This window comes from Theropithecus gelada, chromosome 10 (genome assembly GCF_003255815.1).
Source record: "Theropithecus gelada isolate Dixy chromosome 10, Tgel_1.0, whole genome shotgun sequence".
NCBI classification, from domain to species: domain Eukaryota; kingdom Metazoa; phylum Chordata; class Mammalia; order Primates; family Cercopithecidae; genus Theropithecus; species Theropithecus gelada.
The window spans coordinates 15,126,894-15,153,030 of NC_037678.1; the positions used below are offsets into that span (position 1 = coordinate 15,126,894).

At 52.9% G+C, this 26,137-nt stretch overlaps 1 protein-coding gene across 3 annotated transcripts; it reads right to left on the reverse strand.

Moving 5' to 3' along the window:
• On the reverse strand, nt 1-23,723 carry MCM5 (minichromosome maintenance complex component 5). 3 transcript variants are annotated; one of them, XM_025398650.1, is made up of 17 exons: nt 23,578-23,723; nt 23,187-23,361; nt 19,837-19,963; nt 19,628-19,756; nt 17,451-17,623; nt 15,651-15,806; nt 13,600-13,766; nt 11,857-12,028; nt 10,691-10,802; nt 8,687-8,830; nt 8,255-8,320; nt 7,891-8,067; nt 6,857-6,969; nt 4,742-4,870; nt 3,314-3,456; nt 1,155-1,278; nt 1-352 (listed from the first exon to the last, which is right to left on the reverse strand). In XM_025398650.1, exons 2-17 carry the CDS (start codon nt 23,351-23,353, stop codon nt 94-96), a joined length of 2,358 nt encoding a protein of 785 aa, XP_025254435.1. In that variant the 5' UTR covers nt 23,354-23,361; nt 23,578-23,723; the 3' UTR covers nt 1-93. The 3 variants fall into 3 exon arrangements, with proteins under 3 accessions (XP_025254435.1, XP_025254437.1, XP_025254438.1); XM_025398652.1 differs by having other exon boundaries at nt 1,151-1,278; XM_025398653.1 differs by lacking the exon at nt 19,628-19,756 and having other exon boundaries at nt 1,151-1,278; nt 23,578-23,667.
• Nucleotides 23,724-26,137: the final 2,414 nt, after the last annotated feature.

Below are 26,137 nucleotides of genomic sequence, written 5' to 3' on the forward strand. Positions count from 1 at the left end.
TACCCGAACACACCGTGGCTTTATTATTAACAGATGCCAAAAGCACACTTGCCAGAACTGCGCTAGAGGCGGTCGCCCAGAGGCAGCAGGACACTACAGCTCCTTCCTCTGGGGCAGAAAGGAGGGTGCCTGGGAAGTTCGAGGACTGCGGTGGGGAGGTAGAGGTCCCAGCATTCTCAATGGCAGGCAGCGGCAGGAGGGGCGAAAGGCGTGGGCGAGTCCATGAGTCCAGGGAGGCGGCGCGACTGACTCACTTGAGGCGGTAGAGAACCTTGCGCTGCATGCGATGCTGGATCTCGCCGCGCCGCAGCATGAGCTGCAGCACCTTGTGGATGGCGTGCTCCGGGTATTTCTGTGGGAGCACATGGCTGGTTGAAGGCGCGTGCTGCCCGAGGGGACCCCATCAGAGTCCAGACATCCCCAGGCTCACTGGGAACTTTGTACTCAGGCTCCTTTGAACTAAAGGGCCCACACTTCCTGAGTGCCTACTGTACACCAGACACTGAGGCACACAGACGCTAAGCTACTTGCTCAAGGTCACAGCAATTAAGTGGCAGAGCTGCGACTTAAGTCCATCTGACTCTAGAACTGAAGCTCTAAACCTTTCTCTAAGCCTCAGTCTGCTCACCTGTAGAAAAGCCCGGTACCACCCATTACATATAACTGCCCTGAATCAAAATGAGATGATGTCAAGGAGCAGAGACCGGAAACTAGGATTGCTCCTGAGATTTTAAAGGTTCTGGAAAATCCCATCTTCTCTCTATGGGGCCAACAGCACCCTCCTCAGTGGGCTAGAAAGCTCACCCTCATGGCTCTGCCCCTTCCCACTCCATGAAACGCCCGACAACGGGGAAAGAACAGACAGGAAGGGCTGTGAGGAACTTGTATGGGGTTTCACCAGAATCCAACCAGCTCTCCTCTCCTCTCCCCTCCCCTTCGTGGGATAGAAAAAAATACCCCTACTTCTGCTCCTGATGATGTTCCTAGGGAAGGAATGATGGCTAGAAGAGGTCTGAGAAAGGGACAGTTGTCCATCCTACCCCTACTCAGGGCCTGTCTGCTGAGTAAGGCACCAGTGCTGAGTGGGTGGGAACCAGCAGAAGCCCTGCACCCCGTGCGGGCTCACACCCCCACTCTAAGGCAGGCTCACCTGCTTGGTGAAGTCCTTGATGATGCTGTGCTCAGACACCTGGGAGCCAATGGCAAAGCGGCGCTTGAGCTGCTTCTCGATGCGGCTCAGCATCTCCTGGTCCTCCTGGCTGGTGAAGCCCTCCACCCCTGCGGGCGTTGAGAAGTGAGGCAGCCGGGGTCAGAGGGGCTGGGACAGTGGGAGTTCTTGGAGAGAGATAGCCTCTAGCCCAAGAAGAATAGCCTGAGCCAGGCCTTGAAGAATAAATCAGAAAAGGGCACCAAGTGTGCCAAGGTGGTGCAGACCTGACTGAGTAGACAGGACACGGCACACATGTGGGGACACTCCAGCCGAGCACAAAGGCACAGAGGCAGGAACACACCTGTCTCAGTCAAAAAACAGCCCAGTGGCCGGGCGCGGTGGCTCACGCCTGTAATCCCAGCACTTTGGGAGGCAGAGGCGGGTGGATCACGAGGTCAGGAGATTAAGACCATCCTGGCTAACACGGTGAAACCCCACCTCTACTAAAAAAAAAATACAAAAAATTAGCCGGGCATGGTGGTGGGCACCTGTAGTCCCAGCTACTCGGGAGACTGAGGCAGAAGAATGGCGTGAACCCAGGAGGCGGAGCTTGTAGTGAGCAGAGATGCGCCACTGCACTCCAGCCTGGGCGACAGAGCAGGACTCCGTCTCAAAAAAAAAAGCAGACCGGGGCCCAGTGCAGCAGACATGGCCAGAGTGTCACTAGGGACCAAGTCTTGCGGGCCCTTGGAGGTCACAACAGGACTCCTTTTGTTGCTGGAGCAGGTTAGAGAGAGAGTTGGAAGGGGCCCATCAGTGACCCAGGAGGGAAGCCAGGCTGCCCTGGACACATCTACGAGGTGCTCTGAGGAGCCCTCGGCAACCAGGAGGCTCGTGACTTCCAATTACTGCTGCAGAGGCCTTGGTGTTTCAGCTGAGGAGATGGTGGGCTCATGGTCAAGAGGCCACTGAGAGGGGAGTCTGTGAGGCAAACTCCTACATAGCCCGCAAGACCCAACTCAAATTATCACCACTCCGTATCACCCCTGCCCTCTGTGCCTGCAGCATCCCAGAGGCCTCCATTAGCAAATGTCTCATGTGACAGGAAGTGTCTCCAGGGCAGAGGCTGAGTCTTCACCAAGGGGGACAGGAGGAACAGGCCCCACCCACCCCATTCTTCACCCAGTGCCTCCCCACTCAAATGCACCAAACCTGCTCCCTCCTGGGGAAAGTGACACTTAGCGCTGCCTCCACCTGAGCAGCTCTTCCCACAAGGAGCCACCCTGTCCACTTCATGCAGCTCCCTGCCTGGCATCACCTCCTTGCAGAGGCCATGCCCACTCACTCCGTGGGAAAGGAAAGAGCACGCCCTCCTTTTCCAACACACCTGGCCCTGCCATCATCTCCCTCACTGCCCTTTTCACTACCTACACTGGCATTGGTTTCCCTACTGTCTCTCTCTCCCCAGCTAGAATGAGAATGAGAGCCCAGGAGGGCGGGGACCTTGTGATTGACTGCTCTTATACTCCCAGCACCTAGAACAGTGCCTGGCAACCAGTAACGCTAATGAAGTATCTGCTGAGTGAAGGAACAGATTTTCCCCAGCGTGGCCTGGCTCATCATCAGTGCCCGGGGCAGTCTGTTGAAAGGCTGACCTCAACCAGACAGTATGGCTTATGGCGTGGAAAACGCTGGCCTGGGGGTCAGGAGACTTGCATTCCAGCCAAGCAACTGTGATCTAGGGCACCAGGGAAAGGCCCCTTCCAGTGTCAGCTGTCTCATTTCTAACATGGGAAGGGCTGACTGTTCACCTGACTTCCAGGAGGCAGCTGTAAGGAAAAATGCAAGAAATAGCTCTGGAAGCACTGAAAATGCCAACGAGCCCAAGAAGCAGAGCGTCAACTGTTGTTCTTAGCCTGTGAGAAGGGTAATTATCATCAACGACCTGGGTCGAGGATTGTGTTCAAGGATCTGGAGAGAAGCTGCTTCTTCCCATCTTGCAGGAAATAGCAGTGGGGAGAAAGGAGAGGGGTCTTATTGCAAAAAGAAACTCAGAGAAGCAAGACACACACTGCAGGCCCCCAGCATGCCAGAGCCCTGCCCACAGAGCTCTGAGCCAGGGAACCCAGATCAACCGAGACCATGTCCCCTGCATCTGCTCACCTGACAGGGTACCAGACAAGGCAGCATCCAACGTGGACACTTGGAAGAGCCGCAGGGCCTCCTCCACATCTGCCTCCGTGGCGAAGGGCTGCAGCTTCATCTTGCTGAGCGATTCCGCGATGCGCACAATGGCCTCCAGCTGCCTGTGGGGGCAACAGCGCGCTCAGGGTAGCCTCGGTCTGCTATTCCCTTCCTCCCCAGCCACCCTGTTACCAAGGAGGTGCTTGCCCAAAGTGTTAAGACTGTGGTGGAGACTGGTAGGTGTCCCTATAATCCATCTCCCTTTTGATCTTAGTCATAGCATTGCAATTTTTTTTTGAGACAGGGTCTCGCTCTGTTGTCCAGGCTGGAGTGCAGTGGCATGATCATAGCTCACTGCAGCCTCGAACTCCTGGGACCCAGTGATCCTTCTGCCTCAGCCACCTGAGTAGCTGGGTCTACAGGCACACACCACAATGCCTGGCTAATTTTTTATTTGTTGTAGAAACGGGAGTCTTGCTATGTTGCCCGGGCTGGTCTCAAACTCCTGGCCTCAAGCAATCCTCCTGCCTCAGCCTCGCAAAGTGCTAGGATCACAATGTTGGCCACTGCACCTAGCTTGGAAACACAGTTTTTAGACTGGCACACAGCAATCCACTAAGACACATCCAGACATCTTTTGTACCAGGTTGTATTTGTGACCAAACTATGGCCAATAAGTTGTAAGCCCAAGCATTGTGTGGGAATTCATGAAGTGCCCTTAAAAAGGGAACCTCTCTTTCCTTCCTCTCCTGCTGCCTGGAAGTGATGGCTGAAGTTCCAGCAGCCAACTTGGACTAAGAGTAAGGGGGAACTTGAGGAGTCCTCACACCAGTCCCATACCATCTTCCTCCAGACAGTGCTACAGAAGAGAGAAATCAACTTCCTATTTCTTTAAGCTACTCTATTTGGATTTACCATTACTTATAGCCAAATCCATTTCCAACCAGTCAGTGCTGGAGACAGGATTCAAACCAGGTAAATCCCAACTCTTACCCACTGTACTGTCTACAAAGTCACAAGAATGAACAGAGTTAGGAGCTAAAAGCACTGAGGGTCAGAGAAGCAATGTAATTTCCCTACAGTCACACAGTGGGCTAGAGGCTGTGACCCAAGACTCCTGACTCCTAGGCCTGGGTCCTTCCCTCCCTTCAGGCTTCCTGCAATGGGAGAAAAGCCAGGCCAAATTCAGACAAGAGGGGTCCTGGTTTGCCCAGCCTTAAATCAAGAAAAACAGATCAATGAGATCAAGGAGGCCATAGCTTATGCTCCAAAGGGACTCTTCCCGCCCAGAGCTACCGTGGGCCTGTGCCAAGTGAAAAGCCTGGACACTGCCCCTGGTTGCCAGGCACACCCTGCTGTGTAAAGCAAGCCCCACCTGCCCCGGCCCCGCCCTGCCCGCCTGCTCACCGCACAGTGATGGGGATGCTGGAGCGGCGGTCACTGTCCCTCTCATGCTGACGGGCCCCGCTGCGCATGATGATGTAGCGGTTCTTCAGTTTCTCTGCAGCCTCTGCTGAGAGCCGGGGGCCACACTTCCTGCAGGACGGGAGGGAGAGGCTGCTGTGAGGCCAGCAGGGACTCCTGGGGCACCTACCCTTTCCCCCAGCCCTCTGCCGGCTTCCAGACATGCACCTTCCCACCACACCACAGCTGCCCACTCACATGGGCTGGGGGACAACAATCGGAAGAGATTTAAGTGAAATCTGGCTGTGGGCAGCTGCCACAAAGATCAACACTGGGGAGAAATATGGGTGCCTCTCTTAGAAAACAGGTGAAGAAAAGCCAGGCACGTGTGCAGGGTGAAAACCACCTCTTCCCCATTGTTAGACATTGTGTGGTGTCTTGCCACAAGGTCCCCCATACATGTAATTAACAATGACACAATCACAGCGGCATGGAGGCCCACTAGGTCATGGGCTTTGCAGCAGTCTCAAACTCCTCCACCCAACACATCTGAAGACACGACAAGCTGATGACACCCACAGGAGGCTTGGCAGTGACTGTAGTCCAGGGGCTGGGAGCACCTTGGACTTTCCTGGGAGGGTAGGTGTGGGGAAGTCTGATCAGCATCTACCCTACCCCATCCCCTCCCCTCTAGCCCCCAGGCCAAATGACAATCACTGATATAAGGAAAGCTTTAGCTCAACCATCCTAAGGATGTGGAGACTGGGGCCCAGAGGGAGGGAGGGAACTCCCCAAGGCTACCTGGGGACTTAGTGCAGAGGGAAGATTAGCATCCAGGGCTCCCTGACTCACAGGGAGCCTGTATGGCCTCTCAAGCCTGGGCCATACAGAGCTCAGACTTGGATGAAGACCCAGGGACTGTCCACTCACTGTGTCAGAGGTGCTGAATCAGGGACCTACCAGGCCGCCACTGGCAGTGCACTCAAACAGCCCTCGACCCCTGGGTTTTAGCTTCTTCAAAAGATCACCAAAGCGCTGTACGCCAAGAATCTAAGCACTGTGGTCAAGAGCACAGCCTCTGGAGGCAAGCAGCTGGGTTCACATCCTGGCTCCACTACCTCTGGCATGTGACCTTGGACAAGTTACTTAACTTCCTTTGCCTCAGCTTCCCCATCCACAAAGGGAAGGGAATAATAGCACACCTAACCAGGTAGGTTTTGGGGGAGGGTTATAATTTATTCATATAGAAAGTACTGAATAATAGTTCAGAATGCCTGGCACCAAGAAAATAGTGTGTGAGTGTGTGTGTGTGTGTGTGTGTGTGTGTGTGTGTACACATACATATATATATATTTTTGAGACACAATCTCACTCTGTTGCCCAGGCTGAAATGCAATGGCACAATCTTAGCTCACTGCAACCTCTGCCTCCTGGGTTCAAGCAATCCTCTTGCTTCAGCCTCCCGAGTAGTTAGGACTATAGGTATATACCACCACACCCGGCTAATTTTTGTACTTTTAGTAGACACGGGGTTTCGCCATGTTAGCCAGGCTGGTCTCGCACTCCTGACCTCAAGTGATCCACCTGCCTTGGCCTCCCAAAGTGCTGGGAGTACAGCATGAGTCACTGCAACTGGCCAGTACTATGTATATAATTATTATTATTGAAAATCTGTGAGAACAATCAAGTTGCAGCTGCCACTGACTATTTACCCAGGGCAGGACTATGCCAAGCACTTATTAGCAAATATCGGCCTGGGGAAATCAAGGCTCAGAGAGGCCAACCAGCTTGCCCAAAGTCACACAGTGAAGGCAGGTATGACCCAGAGCCCATGTCTACCATGTCTACACTTCACTGCCTCCCTGCATGTCAGACTCGAGGAGGTCTTCAAGACCATCTACATCCCACCTGCTTGGTGTGGAGATGGGAAAACTGAAGCCAAGAGCCAGTGAGCTGTACAAGGTGAGAAGGGAGCAGAGCAGATTCAGTAGAGCTGAGGACCTCAGAACAGCAACATCTGGGCTGTTCTTCATGAGGAGGAGCAGGACAGGGGAATGGGTTCTCCCACCCAGGGAAGCTGGGCAACCTCACCCCCGCGGGCCTGCGTCCAGGACTCACGCTCGGCAGTAGGCAATAAACTTCTTCAGCTTAGCCAGGTCGATCTCACCCTCCACGGCCTGTGTCTGTGTCAGTGCGCTCACGTGCAGAGTGATGACATGCTTGGCCAGCATCTGGGGAGCAGAGGGGATACTGAGCCATCCCACAGGCCCTCCCAAGCCTGAGTCCCAACACTGAGGTGGAACAGCCAGAAAGAGCTGATGGGGCCCTGGCATCAAGGAGCCAGAAAGGGTGCTGGGAGCTCAGGCGTGCTCAGCCTGTTTGCGCAGCACCAGGCCCTTGTTCTGATGGGCGCATCTGGATTCTCCTTTAGAGGGAAGTTAATACTCCTTGCTTCTCTGTCCTGGTCCATAAAGGGGTGGGTACAGCTTGTCCACCCCAACCTGGGGCATGTATCTGCTTCAAGGATGGATACTTGATCTACCCAAACCAGTGGGACTCTACCCTGGGACTTTTGCTGGAAGTACTGGAAAAGAGGGGTCCTCCTCTTTCCTGGGGGCTGTTAAGTTATAAGCTGATAGGACAAAATCTTATTTTGTCTTTGCCACCACAAGAGGAACAGCTGCCCAATTACAAAGATTCCACCAAAGGAAGCAGAGCAGAAAGGCAGAGACAGTTGTTTGAGAATCCAGATCTACCTGGGCCTTAAGTCGCTGGACTTCTCAATTCTATAAACCACTATGTCCTTTTGTTTGAAAAATTTACTAACCAGAACTGAGGTTCTATTACTCATAACCCAATGTCAACTCCTCTGTTTCACATATAAGGGACTGAGGCCCAGGGAGAAACTGATTTAGCCCAAATCACACAGCTTACCAGTCACAACAGAGGCAGAGCCAGGCCTCAGGACTCCAGACCCCTACTTCAATCCTCTGCAGTCCACAACAACCGCCCTCTCACGTGCTCCCCAATTTCACAGCCTGACAGTCAGGACTTCACCAGCCAAGGCCCTTGTTCTCCATTCTCCTTCCCACACAATCACAAGCCTGCTTGGAGGCAGGCCCCATGGCCACCAGCCCTGCCCCTGGACGCACCACATCCCTCTCCTCATTGTGCTCATCCTTGACAATGAAGATCATATCGAAGCGCGACAAGATAGTGGGCATGAAGTCAATGTTGTCCTCCCCCTTTGTCTCATCCCAGCGGCCGAACACTGAGTTGGCAGCAGCCAGGACGGAGCAGCGTGAGTTCAGGGTGGTGGTGATCCCGGCCTAAGAGGCAACAGATGATGAGAAGGGGGAGGAGATGGCAAAGATGCCTTCTTACATACACGCTTACACACACACACACACACACACACACGATTCCAGGCCTGGGCAAAGAGAACTTGGTCCCAGCCAATCAGGGCAGCCTGAGGACAGCTGGGCCAGGCTGGGCTCTCCATGGAGGGCCACTCACCTTGGCGATAGAGATGGTCTGCTGCTCCATGGCTTCATGGATTGCCACACGGTCATCTTCTCGCATCTAAGTGGAAGAGAGAAATGTCATCAGACCTACTGAAGTGAGGGAGCAGGGAGCAGTGGCAGCAAGAAAACTAACGGCAGGCCCTACTCCTGAATACCAGCTCCATGCAAGGCCATTGGCAGCCACCAGGTCGCCTCTAATCACAGGAACAACTGTGTGGGCTTGCCTTTCTTCTCCCCACTCTTCAGATAAGGGAATTGAGGCTTGGAGAGGTTAAGCAACTTCCCACAGTTACCCTAGAGTGACAGGCCCAGGGATTGAAAACATGTCTCTCAAGTCAGAGGTGATTTCTGCTGGCTGAGCACAGGAGGTCACATACCCTGGTGCCATCCACCATTTGGCTACTACCCATCTCATTAGACTCACCTTGTCAAACTCATCAATACAGACGACCCCACCATCAGCCAGGACCATGGCTCCACCCTCCATGATGAAATTCCGAGACGAAGGGTCCCTCATCACTGAGGCTGTCAGTCCGGCTGCACTGCTGCCTTTTCCAGACGTGTATACCTGGGGCAGTGGGGAGGTGTCAGGGCCCAATAACAGCTCCATGCTTTGACCCCAGTAAGTCAAAAAGACCCACTGAGGTTGTTATTTGCCCATGGTCACACATCAAAGCTGGCTGCAGAGTACAGAATAGGACTCAAGGCTCCAACTCAGTACGTCTTCCTCTGGAAGGGGAGGCTGCCCTGGGCCTCGGTGTGCCCAGATGTTCTCCCCGCTGAGGGCATCACATCCATGGCTCACCTGAGCCTCACCACAGCCCTGTGACACAGTCTTGTGGGGCCCGGCTCACAGATGAGCAAACTGAGGCCCAGAGAAGAGGAGTCAGCCTCAGGGCTAGGATGAGGACTCCTGACTCCCAGGAAAAGGCTGCCCCCGTCGTGAGTCCCTTGTCGTCTCTACATAGACCTACACGCCACATACTGCCATAGAGCCCCTGAAATTGGGAAAGTCCTGAGTTGTCCTTAAGTGCAAAATACTCAGGATTTAAGACTCAGAGCTCTTAAGAATGTAAAGTATCTCAATAATCTACATATCAAACATGTTGAAATGAGATTTTAGATACAGCGAGTTAAACAGTAACTTCACCTGTTTTTCCTTTCCTCTTTCCCCTTCTTCCTTTTAAATTGAAAAGGAGTCTTGCTATGTTGCCCAAGCTAGTCTCAAACTCCTGGGCTCAAGTGATCCTCCCACCTCAGCCTCCCAAGTAGCTGGAACTGCAGGCATGCACACCACTGCACCCAGCTACTTTGTCATGTGGCTACTAGACAATTCGAGAAGACATACATGGGCCGCATTTGCAGTTCACGTATTTCTACCGGACAGTGCCAGTGTGGCCAATCTGGCACACTTCCTATCTATCCAAAGACCACCATCTTGCCCTATACAACCCCGCCACTTGGATCATGACAGTCAGACCCTCTCTGGCTCTGATCCTCGCAGTCCTATTCAACAGTACAGCCGAGGACCCAGCTCATCAGACACTTGGGTTCAATCACATCCTGCGCTAGTGCTACCAGCAGTGAGACCTGGGGCAAGACACTTACCCATTCTGCACCTGAGTTTTCTCACCCATAAGACAAGGGTAATAGCACCTACCGCAGTTGACATGAAGACTAAGTAAATATATGCAAGGTATTTCAAGCAGTGCCTGTCCCTTCATTTTAGCTAGCAGTGCCTGGTCCTTCATTTTAGCTATTATTATTTATTATTATTATTATTATCATTATATTTTTGAAACATGGTCTCACTCTATCACCCAGGTTGGAGTGCAATGGCACAATCTTGGCTCACTGCAACCTCCCCATCCTGGACTTAAGTGATCCTCCCACCTCAGCCTCCCAAGCAGCTGGGACCACAGGTGCATACCATGCCTGGCTAGTTATTTTGTATTTTTGGAAGAAACGGAGTTTCACCATGTTGTCCAGGCTGGTCTCAAACTCCTGAGCTCAAGCAATCTGCCCACCTTAGCCTCCCAAAGTGCTGGTATTACAGGCATGAACCACCATGCCCAGCCAGATTTTAGCTATTACTGGTAACGATATCATTATTTAGCAAATGGATGAACTGGTGCTCAGGGAGACTGGGTGACTTACTCAAAGCCCACAGCCAATCACTGGCCAGGGTGAGACCCAAACCCCATCCTGGCTCTCAGTCCAGTGTACTCACCCCCTGCCCCAAACCTACATACACCTGTTGGCTCCTTTCTTCCTCCCATCTCCTCGGCCATCCTGACCACAGCCAAGAGAAATGAGGAAGAGATTCTGGGTAAGCAGTCCACCATAGGTGTCCTGGGGGCCCAGAGGCCCTGCCCTGCAGCCTTCCTCCCTGCAAACCAAGGTGGAGAAGGTATCCCAGACCACTCACCCCAATGGGAGAACACTTCTCCACAAACTTCAGAAGCTGGGACTTGGCTGTCCCAGGGTCCCCTAGCATCAGCAGGTTGATGTCTCCTCGGCGAGTAAGTCCATCAGGGAGCCTGGGGGAGGAAGGGTAGATGGACAAGGTGAGAATCCATGAGGGCATCGCATGTGACATGCAGTCACCAGACTGGTGGGCTGGCAGTGTCACCCCAACCATCAAGGGCCTCAGAGTTGGCAGCAAGGTAGGGGCTGTGGCCTGAGACCCATGTTCCTACCCAGCTCTGTAGCTCCCAAACCATGCTAGATCTTGCCTAGCAATGAGGACAGAGCTTGCCTCCCAGAAGAGGAGGGTTAAAGGAAATGGCTCTTATGGCTATGCTCGGACACACCCAGCATCTGAGTAACGTTCCTCCCAGCTGGAAAGAAAAGGACAGGGAGCTGCCTGTGGGCTGTGCATGGTGTGGCAGAACAAGCACCATGACAGCAGGCTCCTGGTTCCCCTGCATGTGCTGAGAAGCAAGTCCCTTTAGCTCTCTATGCCTCAGTTCCCTCATCCACAAAATGGGCACGACAGCTGCGTTCTCAACAGGTCACTGTGAGGACTGACTGGGCTTCAGACACATAAAGCACGTAGAAGAATGCCTGTGCATAGGAAGAATACAGTAAATGGCAGCTGCTAACACTATCCTTGCTACTGTCCATAACTCTGATTTTATAGTTTCCAAAGGATACATAATGTTCTTTAAGAGTCAGTTTTCTCACCTGTTCCATTCATTGGAAACCTGGGTTCAAAAAAAAGTGACTCTCACTCCAGGTACCTGCATGACCCCAAGCTCGATGCTGAGATTTAAGTCCTGGTACCTGCATGACCCCAAGCTCAGTGCTGAGATTTAAGACCTGGTACCTGCATGACCCCAAGCTCAGTGCTCTCCCACTACATTTGCCAGGTCACCAGTCCTCCCCCTGGCCAGGGTCAGGGCATCGCAGAGACAGGTGCGCAGATCAACCACTAGCCAGCTGATGGCAAGCTTGGGGGCTGGCAAAGGTGCCTGGCAGACTGAGGGGCCCAGGAGACACAAGAGTGTCCAGTCCTGATTTTCCAGCAATTATCTTACCATGAGCCCCATCACCAGCTGCCTCCCCAAACACAAGGGAACTCAAGCCCCCTACCTCTTTCGGGAGCCCCCAAAAAGCAGGCAGGCAATGGCCTTCTTCATGTCCGTGCCCCCAAAGATGGAGGGGGCGATGCTCTTGGAGATGACCTCATAGACATTGGGGAGGGCGGCCAGGCGACGGAACTCCTCCTCCTCCTGCGGGCTCACAGCCCCAGCAAAGCTGCGGCCTGGGGAGGCAAAGCAGGCGCTTGAGTGAGTACAAGGGAGCTTCCAGGCCACTGCCCATCCTGGCACCAGCTCAGGGACCTCCCAGAGGGCAGAGCCCTTAGGGCCAGGACAGCACAACCTGTCTGAGTAAATAGAGATCCCAGCTCTCAAGCCCTCAAGAGTGGGCCTGGTGTGTTCCAGGGTCCAAAAGGTGAGGGCAGGTGGGCAGGGGGGTTCTGAGGAAACAGAGGGCCAGATGGCATAGGACCTTGGAAACCACTGGAAGTCTCCCCTTTCAGCTGAGGAGTGACATAGTGTCTTGGTCATGACCACATCACTCACTGGCTGCTGCACAACACAGCAGGTAGGGGCAAGGTGGAGATGGACACTAGGGAGGATTAACGGTGATCCAGGGAGGCCTGACAAAGGCTCAGAGCAGGTGGTGAAGTGGTCAGATCCTGGACATGTTTTAAAGGTGGAGCCGGCCGGAGTTCCTGAGTGATTAGATGTGGGGCATGAGAGAAAAGAGCACCAAGGATGACTTGGGGGTTTTTGTCTGAGCAACTGAAAGGGTGGAGATGGGAAGACTGAGGGGAGCCAGTCTGAGGGTGGGGAAAGGGGAGCTTAGCTTCAGCCATGGAAAGTTCAAGATGCCTTTCAGATATCTAAGTGAACATGTCAAGTCAGCAGTTGGTTATTAGTCTGGAACATGGGGAGAAGCCCAGGCTAGAAACGGAAATGTGAGAGCTACTTGCCTGTCAGTGGTTTTAAAGCTGTAATAATCTAGGCAGTTTGTGTAAATGTGGGGTGGGCCATGGACTGAGCCCTGGGGAAGCCACTCCCCCAAATCAACTCACTGCAGCCAGGGGGCTGCAACAAACCTGAAAACCCTCAAAGTGGCCCCTGCTGCCCTCAGGTATAAGCAGGAGGTCCCTAACTGGGCACTCAAGGCTTCTTACACCGCCCGGCCCCTCATCCCCTGGACTCCCACTTGGCCCTCCAGCCACTCAGTACCTTGCCCAGGCTGGGGTCTTCACCTGCTCCTGCCATCCCCTCCCGCCTGGAAGTTCTTCCACACCCACCACTCTTCAAAGCCCAGCTCAGATTAACCTCCTTCCAGAAAACGTTCCCCAAGGCCCAGCCCTCACCTCCTCCTTCCCCTTTAGCACCTCCTTGGAACTGCATGATCCACATCTGCTGCCACTTTACCTACATGTCCCCAGGGGTCTCTGTTTTCTTATTTCTCCAACTAGATGCTAAGTGCCTGCCCGCCTGGAACCCTACATGTCACTTCTCTTGCATCTCCTGTCACAGAAGTGAAGACGGGGCATTCAGTAATTCCCCAGTGATTTGACCTCAGTCCTTCTGCCTTAATGCTGCAAGTAGGCAAACACCTTCAGCCCAGGAGCCACCGGAAGGACCAACATGTGGAAGTTCCGGGGATCACTCAATATAAAAATGAACGTTCTAATGATATGAGCAACACAAGGATATCCTGGGCTACCTCATGAAGTAACAGGCTGCCTGTTACCAGAAGTATGCAAGCACAGCCTTTTGGCAGGGCTAAGCCAGGACCCCAAAGCCAACTCACCAGAGCCATCCGTGTCCACCTGGATGCCCAGGACACGGATGTAGGAGCTTCGGATGCCCACGCCCACCCTGTCACGGCCCCTGCTGGAGGTCAGGCCAAACTTCTTGATGGAGTAGATGCCCATGATGGTAACCCTGTTCCCAGGGACGACCTTGTCACACAGGTACCTGAGAGGAGGGGAGAGGAGAAAGGAGAAACGGTGAGATTCTGACTTGGACAGCAAGTCTCTGACTCCACCCATCCCCGGGACGCTCAGGGTCCACCTCAGCGTTTACGCCACAGGCACACGTTTACGCCTCCATCCCCACGGAGCCCAGAGAATGGCCTCTCTCCCCTCATCACTCCCCAGCCCATGCTCAGCTGCTTGGAGGATGGTGTTGCCGACGGTGACAGTCAAACAGAAAGGCAGGTGGTGGCCTGACTCTCGCTGAACTCGCTAACTCATTTGTACGCTGGTTTAGAAGGAGGCTTAGTGCCAGCCCACAGCGCCCTCCAAAAGCCCCATCTCCACGTGTCTGCCGTCAGCTAGCCGTGTGGCGCCCTTTAGCCTCTCACGGCAAGCCTTCCTCTTCATGCCCTCCAGCCTCCTTGAGGAGCCACTTGCCCTTTCTGCCTCTTCATGGCTCTGTGAACTCATTTTGCCTCTGGGTTTTCATTTCCTCTTTCAAAAGTGAGATGTTGAAACAGGGAAGTCTCCAAGTCCCCTAGTCAGAGCCAGTGTGGTGTGGAGGGACACTTAGTAGCTGTGTGACCTCAAAAAGTCATTGTACCTCTCTGAGCCTAGGGGGGTGATAAAGTGACTGCCTCTGATGTTGTAGAGTCAGGTGAGGCAGCAGACATAGAAGTGTTTTATATCATCAGGCATCACAGCTCCAGAAAAGACCATCACCATCATTCCATGAGCCTCAACTCCCCTCTTCCCATACCCACTTCGTAAGTTTTCAGGATTCGTGAACTGCTTGGAAAATCACACATCCTGAGGATGTAATCTGCATGAAGGAATTGTGCTAAACACTTGACATGCATTTTCAAGCAGCCCTCTGAGAGATTAAGGACTGTCCTTATCCTCATTTTACTGATGAGGCAACTGAAGCTTGACAAAGTCACATAATGCCCAAGAGAGCAAGAGCCTGACTCCTACACACTCTGTTGCCACTAACGAAGTTACTAGAAGCTATGGATCCACTCTCCTCAGAACATCTGCCTGCAATTTCAGGATATTCAAGCCCAGGTTAGAGCCCTACCTAATCAAAGATCTCAAAACCTTCCACCCAGGTTACTATGGGGGCCCAAGCCCAGCACCCTCTCCTCCTCAGTAGAATCTTTTTTTGTTTCCTTTTTGAGACAGAGTCTCACTCTGTCGCCCAGGCTAGAGTGGAGCGGTGTAATCACAACTCACGCAACCTCAGCCTCCTGGGCTCAAGTGATTCTCCCACCTCAGCCTCCCAAGTAGCTGGGATTATAGGTGTCCGCCCCAATACCCAACTAATAACATTTTTTTTTTGCTTTAAGATACAGGGTCTCACTATGTTGCCCAGGCTGGTCTTGAATTCCTGGCCTCAAGCAATCCTCCTGTCTCAACCTCTCCAAGTGCTGGGATTACAGGCGTGAGCCACCAGGGCTGTTCAGCAGAATCTTAACAGAAAGCCTGGGGTAGGAGGTGGGGTGTCAGGCTGGGAAGAGGCTTTCCCAGCTATTGGTTATCTAGCTGTGAATCCTGGGCCTGTTATCCTAGGAAGAACACAGACTTTGGAAAGCAACAGACACAGGCTGAAATCCTGGCTCTCCTCCACACAGCAAGTCATTTAACCTCTCCAAGTTACATTTCCTCATCTGCAAAATCGGGTTGACATGCCCCTGCAGATTATGGAAAGATGAGATGAGAGGAACTTATGGAAGCATTAGGCACAGACCACGTGCTCTGCAACTGGCCACCTTCTTCCACCCCACTCACCCTGCTCCAGATGACCCACTCCCAACACTCAGGTTAGGGCCACGGCTGGGACATCCACCCTTGTAGATGCCCACCTCCCAGCCCCTGTCTGCCTCACCTGTCACAGTAGAGCTGCATGTGTCTGGGCATCTCCCCGTGGGGGACTGCATCAGGCAGCTCCTGCAGCTTCAGGGTCTGGAAGTCCACGCATTTGCATTTGTCGGGCATGATGAAGTACGGGTCCAGTGGGCACTTGGGGCGCCCAGCCTGATCTCTGTACAGGGGAAGGGAAAAGTCACCAGAGCTACCCAGAGAATCCAAAGCAGGGCTCATTCATCCCAGGAGCCAGCCAGATGTTGCCAGCAGCAATCTATGGGGTCTCCAGGATAAGCTGGAGAAAAGCCCTAAAGGAAGGTAACGCTGACGGACCCAGCACTGGACTAAGAGTCCAGGGAACTGCTTGAGGCTGGGTTCTTCCATTAACTTGCTGAGGAGGCAGACAGGTCACACTCGGTCTTCTTGCAGGGTCTTGGTGTCCTCATGGGTGAAGAAGAGCTAGTTCATCAATTCTCTTACTAAAGCCCCACTCAAATCCCAAGATCTTTTCCAGTGAGATTCCAAGCACTTCTAGACCGTTCTGAGGGTTTAAGCCTCTATGTATCCCTAGGTAATTATGTCATTATTCAATAAATATTGTAGCAACATAAAGAAGCAAACATCATAGCAAAACCTACTATGTGTCTGGCACTATTCCAGGTGCAGTAGGCACAGCAGTGAATAATATGTCCCTGCTCCTGTGGAGCCTAAGTTCCTATCAAGGGAGGCTGAAAAGACATACAAGCAAATAACCACATAACAGAGTGACAGCTACATGCTGTGAAGAAAAGTAAAAAAGTAGGCAGGTATGGGAGAGACCAGGTGTGTGTGCACCAAACTGACGACAAAGGGTCGGGCAAGATGCCCCTGATGAGGGGACATGTGAAGAGGAGCCTAAAGAAGTGAGGACCCAGACTATGGCGGCCTGAGGAACAGCACTCCCAGTGGAGGAAACAGCAAGGTCAAAGGCCATGAGACTGGGGATAGTCAGTGTATTCCAGGAACAGGAAGGAGGCAGTGCAGCCCGGCCTGGAGAGAGGAGGGGCAGCGAGGCCTGGGGGAGCCCGGAGCAGACCCTGCGGGGCCATGCAGGACTTGACTAAAAAGTACATGACTGGACCACCTGCAGTGTCAAGGGACACCTGGCTGCTGGGTAGAAAACAGACTGAGGGGGCAGAGGGTGGATGCAGGGAATCAAGGAGGAGGTGCCGCGCCACTCCAGGTGAGAGATGCCAACAGCATGGATTGAGGCAGCTCTGCCGTCCCGGGAAGCTGAGGCGGCACCAGTGAAGAAGCCAAGAAAGAGCAGCCAGTGAAGAGGGTGCGGCTCCTTCAGACTGGGGTCAGCAAACATTTTCTAGAAAGGGCCAGAGGGTGTGTATTCCAGGTTCTGCAAGCCAAGAGGCCACACACTCTGCCTTTGTAGTGCGAAGAGCTGTGGGCAATACTTGAATGAACGATCATGTTCCTGGGCCATAGGGTCAGCAGACTAGATCTGGCCTAGTGAGCAAACCATAGTTTGCTTCAGAAGATTCCAAGTAGACTCATTCTCCTGGGCTGCTTTTCCCTCCCAACCCTGGGCTCCCTACAAGGCTGTCTGGGTATCCTGGTGAGACAGAACTCATCAATGTAGAGGGACACTGTTCAGAGTGTCTCAGAGCCACAGGGCATCAGATCTGTGCCAATCCTAAGGGCACACCCCTGCCCAGTCCATCCCAGTGGGTCTCTAGAAGCAGCTACAGGTAGTGCTTGCTACTTGTTCTCATCCTTTCTGATCTTCACTCAGGTCACCTCCCACAGTCCTTTTTGGCCACACACTCACGTGTTGCACTTCCTGGGCAGGGCATAGCCCTCCAGGCCAGGGCGCATGGCAATGTTGGTGAGGGTGTTGCGGCAGCTGCGGCACTGGATAGAGATGCGGGTGGCCTTGGCACGGACCGCAGACGCCGCGATGATGATGCCGGGGATCTTCACCAGGTGTGACATCATGTCCGACTGTAACAGAGCCATCGGGAGGCTTGTTGGTTAAGGGGAGCCAGGACACACCTGAGATATGCCGGTAAATGTCCTGGGCAGGGACCTGAAGGAGGTGGGCACAGAGCTGCAGGGAGCCACAGCTCTTCTGTTCAGCTCCAAAACTGCTCCCAGAGCACCCACCCAGTGCCAGGCTACCTGGACCCGGGGGTTCACATGGCAAAATAGTTTCAAATCAAATTATGTGATGTATGGGACTTGTTTCAAAAGAACTCCAGGGCCACAAATGAAACAAGATTTGGCCTCTATGGATCACCTGAGGTCAGGAGTTCAAGACCAGCCTGGCCAACATGGTGAAACCCCGTCTCTACTAAAAAGTAGCCGGGCATGGTGGTGTGTGCCTGTAATTCCAGCCACTTGGGAGGCTGAGGCAGGAGAATCGCTTGAACCCAGGAGGCGGAGGGCGCAGTGAGCCGAGATCGCCACTGCACTCCAGCCTGGCAACAAGAGCAAAAACTCCACCTCAAAAAAAAAAAAAAAATTTGGCCTCTAATTGTTCATTATCAAGCTGGGTGATGAGTACAAGAGGATTCGTTATACTGTTCTCTTTATATTCTAATGTTTGAATTATCCATAATAAAAAGTAAAACATAAATTCTCAGCCAATCTGCTCCTCCCTATGGTCAGCCCTCGCCCTTCACAAAGCCCCGAGCCACTAGTGTACGGGACTGGGACAGTCTCTCTCCACCTTGTCTCCATTCCTCAACGCCCTCCTCGGGCTGAACAAGAGAACCCGACATGAGCAGAAGTTTGGCTGGGGCTCTCAAAGGAACCAGGAAGAGGCTGTGGGAAGCAGAAGCGAGGCTGGGGAGGCGTAATTCAAGGCTCCATGCCTGCATCATTACAGTGAAGTGGCCATCACCACCTCAACCTAGCACCTGGTCAGTCTCAGCATAGTGGATGGCGGGATGCAATGAGGGATCCAGCATCAACCACAAGCATTCTTGCCCGGTATGTGAAATCGAAACACCGTCAGGCCTTTGCATCTAACTTCCAGGTTCCAAAAATCACAGAGCGGGAAGGGGCATGTTTTAACCATCCCAAGGAGGCCTTCAGATAAATCCAAAAGGCAGCACATTCTACCGGATAATGGCCCCTGTTTCTTCAGAAAATCAATAATGTCTTTGTGAAAGAACTTACACCCAGAGTAAAGGAAGCTGCTCTGGATTGAAAGAGACTTAAATAATCCAATACATACAATGCCTGGTCCTGGCTGAGACACACAAGCTGTAAGAGGCATGTGAGGTAATTAGATCAATCTGAACCTAGACCGCATATTCAATGATACTAAGAGATCTTTGATGTTTCTGATGATGGTATTGAGAGTATGTAAGAAAACTTTTTTTTTTTTTTTCAGGATAAAGTGTCATATCTGTAATTTATTTTTCATTTTTGGAGACAGGGTCTTGCTCTGTCACCCAGGCTGAAGTGCTGAGAGGCACAATCAGAGCTCACTGTAACCTCAAACTCCTGGGCCCCTTGATCCTCCCACTTCAGCTTCCCAAGTGGCTTGGACTATAGGCATACGCCTCCATACCTAGCTATGTTGCTTTGTTTTTGTTTTTTTGTTTTTTTGGAGAGCCAGGGTCTCAAACTCCTGGTATCAAGCAATCTTCCTCCCTCGGCCTCTCAAAGTGCTAAGGTTAGAGGCATGAGCCACCGTGCGTCACTTTACTTTAAAATTCTTTAGCAAAAAATAAAAAGGACAAAATAGGAAACAATGCAAAATGTTAATTATTAAATCTAGGTGAAGCTATATGGGGTTCATTATACTACTCTCTGCTTTTGGGTGTGTAATTTTTCATAATGAAAAGCAAAAAAAAACAAGAAAAGTTCCTTTTGTCTCCAGGAGGAGACAGGTTCAGAAAGGTCAAGTGCCTTGCTCAAGGTCACACAGCTAGCACTCAGGTCTGCCTGCATCCAAAGCCCTCTGTACCACGCAGCAGCCACTGCCCCCCGACCCACCTTCAGGCTACGAATGCTGGAAGGGCTGGCATCCGACTTGAGCATGACCTGGATGTCCTGGAGCACCTCCTCCCCTGAAGGCCGGGGCCGGGTCACCTCATCAGCTACTTCCTTGGCAGCTTCCTCAAGCTGGAGAAAGGGAAGAGCACAGGCTGTTAGTAACTGGGGCAGAGCAGCCCTGGGGAGCTCAGGGATGGGGTCCCACTCACCAGCTGCAGGTGCTCGGCTGGCTGCTTGTACAAGTAGTCGGCCAGGTCCTCATCAAAGCTGGCCAGATCCTCCATCTCCACCTCAATCCAGTACTCCCCCAGGTTGTAATGCCGCTTGAGTTCATCCCTGGAGTGGGCACGCAGCAGGGTGGGGCAGGAAGGGTGCAAAGAAGAGGAAACCAACACTGGTTGAGGTGTGCCTGCTCCCCTGAATCTGCCCACACCACAGCCAGCACGACCTCACCATTCCTCTTCCCAAACACACATCTAATTCCAGATCCATTATTTAACCCCGCAGAGGCTACTCACTGCTGGCACAGGCATGTCCTAAAGAAAGCTCCAGGCCGGGCGCAGTGGCTCAAGCCTGTAATCCCAGCACTTTGGGAGGCCGAGACGGGCGGATCACGAGGTCAGGAGATCGAGACCATCCTGGCTAACACGGTGAAACCCTGTCTCTACTAAAAAAATACAAAAAACTAGCCGGGCGAGGTGGTGGGCGCCTGTAGTCCCAGCTACTCGGGAGGCTGAGGCAGGAGAATGGCGTGAACCCGAGAGGCGGAGCTTGCAGTGAGCTGAGATCTGGCCACTGCACTCCAGCCTGGTCGACAGAGCGAGACTTCGTCTCAAAAAAAAAAAAAGAAAGCTCCATAGAAGGGGTTCGCAAGATAGTCAAAGGATGTTTCAACACTCAGGCCAGTGTGCACAAAACAAACCAGTTCTGTCACTGAAGGACTCCGCGGAGCCTTTAACTTACTTTTGGAGACTGACAATGCACACACCTCAAACTTGGGGCCCAGCGCAGTGGCTCATGCCTGTAATCCCAACACTTTGGGAGGCTGAGGAGGGTGGATTACTTGAGGCCAGGAACTCAACACCATCCTGGGCAACATGGCAAAACCCAGTCTCTACTAAAAATACAAAGATTAGCCAGGCATGGTAGCGTAAGACTGTAGTGCCAGCTACTGATGCATGAGAATTGCCTGAACCCCAGGTGGAGGCTGCAGTGACCAGAGGTCTTGCCAGGGCACTCCAGCCTGGGTGACAGACTGAGACTCTGACTCAAAAAAAAAACCCAAAAAAACAAAAAAGGTATCAGCCTTGCCAACATGGAGAAACCCCATCTCTACTAAAAATACTTTTAAAAAACTAGGTGGGTGTGGTGATGGAAGCCTGAAATCCCAGCAACTCAAGGGACTTAGGTAGGAGAATCACTTGAACCCAGGAGGCAAAGGTTGCAGTGAGCCGAGATCATGCCACCGCACTCAAGCCTGGGTGACAGAGTGAGATTCTATCTCAAAAAAAAACCCAAAAACAATAAAAAAAACTGGAGGCGCCAAGGCAGCAGATAACACATCTGCCTTATCAACGTCTGGTCAGACTCCATTTTTTGTTTTTTTTAAAACAGAGACGGCCGAGCGCGGTGGCTCAAGCCCGTAATCCCAGCACTTTGGGAGGCCAAGACAGGCGGATCACGAGGTCAGGAGATCGAGACCATCCTGGCTAACACGGTGAAACCCCGTCTCTACTAAAAAATACAAAAAAACTAGCCGGACGAGGGGCAGGCGCCTGTAGTCCCAGCTACTCAGGAGGCTGAGGGAGGCTGAGGCAGGAGAATGGCATAAATCCGGGAGGCGGAGCGTGCAGTGAGCCGAGATCCAGCCACTGCACTCCAGTCTGGGTGACAGAGCGAGACTCCATCTCAAACAAAAAAAAAATAGAGACTGGGTTTCACTATGTTACCTAGACAGGTTTTGAACTCCTGGGCTCAAATGATCCACTGGCATCGGCCTCCCAGTGTTGCGATTACAAGCAAGAGCCACTGCGTCCCACCCAGATGCTTAGCAGAGCATCCCATAAGACTCCTGTTGCAAGAACACATTTGGGGACCACTGACCAACGCACAGGCTGCTTCCCAGCCTCGCAGTGTCACAGGCCTGAGCCCCGTCTCCCTTATGTCCAGGAGCCAGTAAAATGGCCAGACTGGCACTGAAAGCCGCTTGCTGCGAGGACACCCCAGACCTCTATACAAGCAATTGCTCCTACCTAGACAGAATGCTTTCTACACCTGCAACTCTGCCCTTAGCTCACGGGTCACCTCAAACTTCAGCCCCGCCCTCCGGAAAACTTCCCTAAGTCCTTTCACTTTCCTCTGTGCAGGAAATGACCACCGTGGAATTCATCTGTTGGTCTTCACAACTCACTCCCCTGACTTACGAGCTTCTCTAGGAAAAGAAGCACGTCTGTCTTTTCTTCTTTGTATCGCAGTGCCTGGCACACAGGTGGGCGGTATCAGCTGCTACATGAGTAAGTGAAAGCAGGAATGGCTTTGCCCATTTCTGGCCTGGTAAGGCCCAGAGACACTGACACCTGGAAGTCACTCGGCTAATAACGGCCCAATGCTGAGCCTGCAACCGCATGTTCTCTGCATGTTCTCTGCATTTTAACGTCTCAGGGATAGAGGCTGGGCCTGTGAGGATTCTCATGATGTCACAGGTCGTACAATCAACTAGAAGCAGGAGCCAGGTCCAGCTTCAGTGCTGCAGCCCAGCACCCAGAACAGTATCTGGCAGGAAGTAGGGTCTCAATCAATGAAGGTGCAAGACTGGTATAAATAAATGAATGAGCAAAGTGAATTGAATCCTAACTGCCATCTTCACCTTTTACACCTACAGGGACCTTGAGTTTGTAAAGTCTCAGACGTGACATGGAAGGATGATAGGAAGCAGATGAACAGGAAGAAGATCTGGATAAAGAACCAAATGGTCCAAGTGGCACTAGCTGGTTGCTGGTGGCCCACTCAACAGGTGACTCTCCCAGAAGTTAACTCCAGGTATAGATAAAATACACAAAGCAGGCCGGGCACGGTGGCTCACGCCTGTAATCCCAGCACTTTGGGAGACCAAGGTGGGTGGATCACTTGAGGCCAGGAGTTGGAGACCAGAATGGCCAACATAGCGAAACTCCGTCTCTAATAAAATTACAAAAAATTATCCGGGCGTGGTGGTGGCGGGCGCCTGTAGTCCCAGCTACTCGGGAGGCTGAGACACGAGAACTGCTTGAACCCGGGAAGCAGAGATTGCAGTGAGCCAGGAGCGCGCCACTGCACTCCAGCCTGGCGACAAAGCGAGGCTCTGTCTCTAACTAAATAAATAAATGTAAATAATAAAATAAAATACACAAAGCCTTATACCAAGGGGTGAGGCTGCCGGGATGAGCCCTGTGACCCAGGACCGGCTCTTTCCCCCGTCTGGGCCCATCTGTGCTCGGACTGTCCAGGACTCTAGCAGGCTGGTGGAGGCGTATGTGCGGCCACACTGCAACTGCGAGCCCCGGCCCCGCAGAAGCCGCACCTGTATTTGAAGGTGAAGCCCGTGCGGTCGGTGCCCACTCGGTACTGCCGCAGGAACTCCTTGAAGCGCCTCTGCAGCTGCGATTTGCGGGCCTGCCCCTCGTCGGCCGCGGCGTCGCCCCCGAAGCTGTCGCTGTAGAAAATGCCAGGATCGTCGAATCCCGACATCACTGCGCCTGGCGTGGGAACAAACGGCCAGAACAAGCTGGGGGCAACGCCTGGCACCTCCTCCCCTCCGACGCCTGGGTCCCTGCCGGGAGTCCGGAGCCGAGGGGACCCGGGCTGCGCTCCCGGACTCCAACCCCAGTTCCCGAGAAACCCCTGTCCCACTCCAACTACGCCCAGAAACCCTGATGCCTGCTGGCCCCCAGTCCCAGTCCCACTGGCCTCACCTCTGGTTTTCTGCACTTTACAAACGAGGGGAGACGAAAACCTCCACGCTCAGCCGCCGAGTTTCGCGGGAAAAACTAGAGGCGGTGTTCGGAAGCCACAGCCGCTGCGCTCCCATTGGTTCGCCGGAGACCCGCGGCCAGCGATTGGGCAGTTCTGAGCCCTCCAGCCCCGCCTCCCGGACGGGATGCCGAAGATGATTGGCTGCAAGGTGCATGACCTCGCCTCCTTCCGGGCTCCATTTTGTGTGCGGAACAATTTGGCGCGAAACTTCTGGCTGGGAAGGAAGCGGCGGCGCTGGACTGGGCGGACGCAAAAATGGCGGAGGGGCCGGCCCTCGGAGGGTACCTTTATGTGCTTTCTTTTTATTTTCTTGGTTTTTTTTCCTAAGGCATGGTGTCGCTCTGTCGCCGAGGATGGAGTGTCGCCGAGGATGGCGCAATCACGGCTCACTGTAGCCTGAACCTTTGGGCTCAAGCGATTCTTCCGCCTCAGCCTCCGGTGTAGCTGGGACCACAGGCGTACGTGATTTTCTTAAAATATTTCATAAAGACGGAGACTCACCATCTTGCCCAGGTCTCGAACACCTGCTCTCAAGCGACCCGCCCGCCTTGGCGTCCCAAAGCACTGGGATTACTGGCCTCAACTACCGGGCCGGGCTTGCGTGTTTTTCTTAAGCCTTCTTTTAAAATCTTATGAAAAAAAAAATAACCCCTTTCATAGCCATAGGGAGAAAAAACTAGAAGCTCAGAAATGATTGGGTCCAGGTGCCCATTTTGCAATGGGAGACCGTGCCCTGAGGAGTAGTCGCTTGCCCGTCTTGAGGCCGGTTCTCTGGGCCTGAGGCTCTGAGGAACCCCTGTCCTCCAGCTGGTGGCAGGACAGGGCGATTACCCCGCGACTCACCCGCGTCCCTGACCCGGATTCTCGCAGCCTGACACACTGCTTTTATTTGTTTATTTATCTATTGAGACGGAGTCTCGCTCTATCGCCCAGGCTGGAGTGCAGTGGCAATCTCAGCTCACTGCAACATCTACCTCCCCGGTTCAAGCGATTCTCCTGCCTCAGCCTCCCAAGTAGCTGGGACTACAGGCGGACGCCACTACGGCCAGCTGATTTTGTGTTTTTAGCAGAGACAGGGTTTCACCATGTTGTCCACACTGGTCTCGAACTGCTGACCTCAAGTGATCCACTCCCCCTGGCCTCGCAAAGTGCTGGAGTTACAGGCGTGAGCCACCGCGCCCGGCCCGACCTCATTCTGTTTAACAGATGCTTAATTTTCTGTAGTATAGCGACAAAGACTCTCCTTGACCAAACTCTAGCCAGGTTCCTCTGGGCTCCCTTCACTCCTAAGCCTCAACCTTGATCTACAGGCACTGTTAGGAGGCCAAGATGAGAGGATCCCTTGGGTCCAGGAGTTGAGACCACCCTGGGCAACATAGCAAGATCCTGCCTCTCTAGAAATTTGTTGTTGTTTTTTTCTTTTTTTTTGAGACAGAGCCTCACTCTGTCACCCAGGCTGGAGTGCAGTGTGGCATGATCTCCGCTCACTGCAACCTCCACCTCCCAGGTTCAAGCAGTTCTGCTGCCTCAGCCTCCGGAGCAGCTGAGACTACAGGTGGGCACCACCACGCCTGGCTAATTTTTGTATTTTTGTTAGATACGGGGTTCTACCATGTTGGTCAGGCTGATCTCGAACTCCTGACCTCATGATCCGCCCACCTCGGCATACTAAAGTGCTGGGATTACAGGTGTGAGCCACCACACCGGGCCTTTTTTTTGTTATTGTTTGTTTTGTTTGAGACAGAGTCTCGGTCTGTTGCCCAGACTGGAGTGCAATGGCAATTCTAGTTCAAGCAATTCTCCTGCCTCAGCTTCCCAAGTAGCTGGGATTGCAGGTGTGTGCCACCACGCCTGGCTAGTTTTTTGTATTTTTAGTAGAGATGGGGTTTCACCATGTTGGCCAGCCTCAAACTCCTGACCTCAGGTGATCCACCCGCCTCGGCCTCTCAAGGTGCTGGAATTACAGGCATGAGCCACCGCGCTCACCCTGAAATTTTTTTTTGATTAACTGGGCATGGTGGAGCGCACCTATTGTCCTAGCTACTCACGAGGCCAAGGTGAGAAGATGGCTTGAGCCCAGGAGTTTGAGACTGCAGTGAGTTTCGGTTGCACCACTGCACTTCAGCCGGAGCAACACAGCGAGACTCATCTCTAAAAAGAAAAAAAGACAGGCCAGGCATGGTGGCTCATGCCTATAATCCGAGCATTTTGGGAGGCTGAGGCGGGAGTTCGAGACCAGCCTGGCCAACATGGTGAAACCCCATCTCTAGTAAAAATACAAAACAGCCAAGCGTGGTGGCAGGCGCCTGTAATCCCAACTACTTGGGAGGCCGAGGCAGGAGAATTGCTTGAATCTGGGAGGCGAAGGTTGCAGTGAGCTGAGATTATGCCACTGCACTCCAGTCTGGGCGGCAAGAGTGAGACTTGGTCTCAAAAAAAAAGAAAAAAAAAGACTTAAACACTAACAGTTTCTAACAGCTGCTAACATCTCTGAAACGA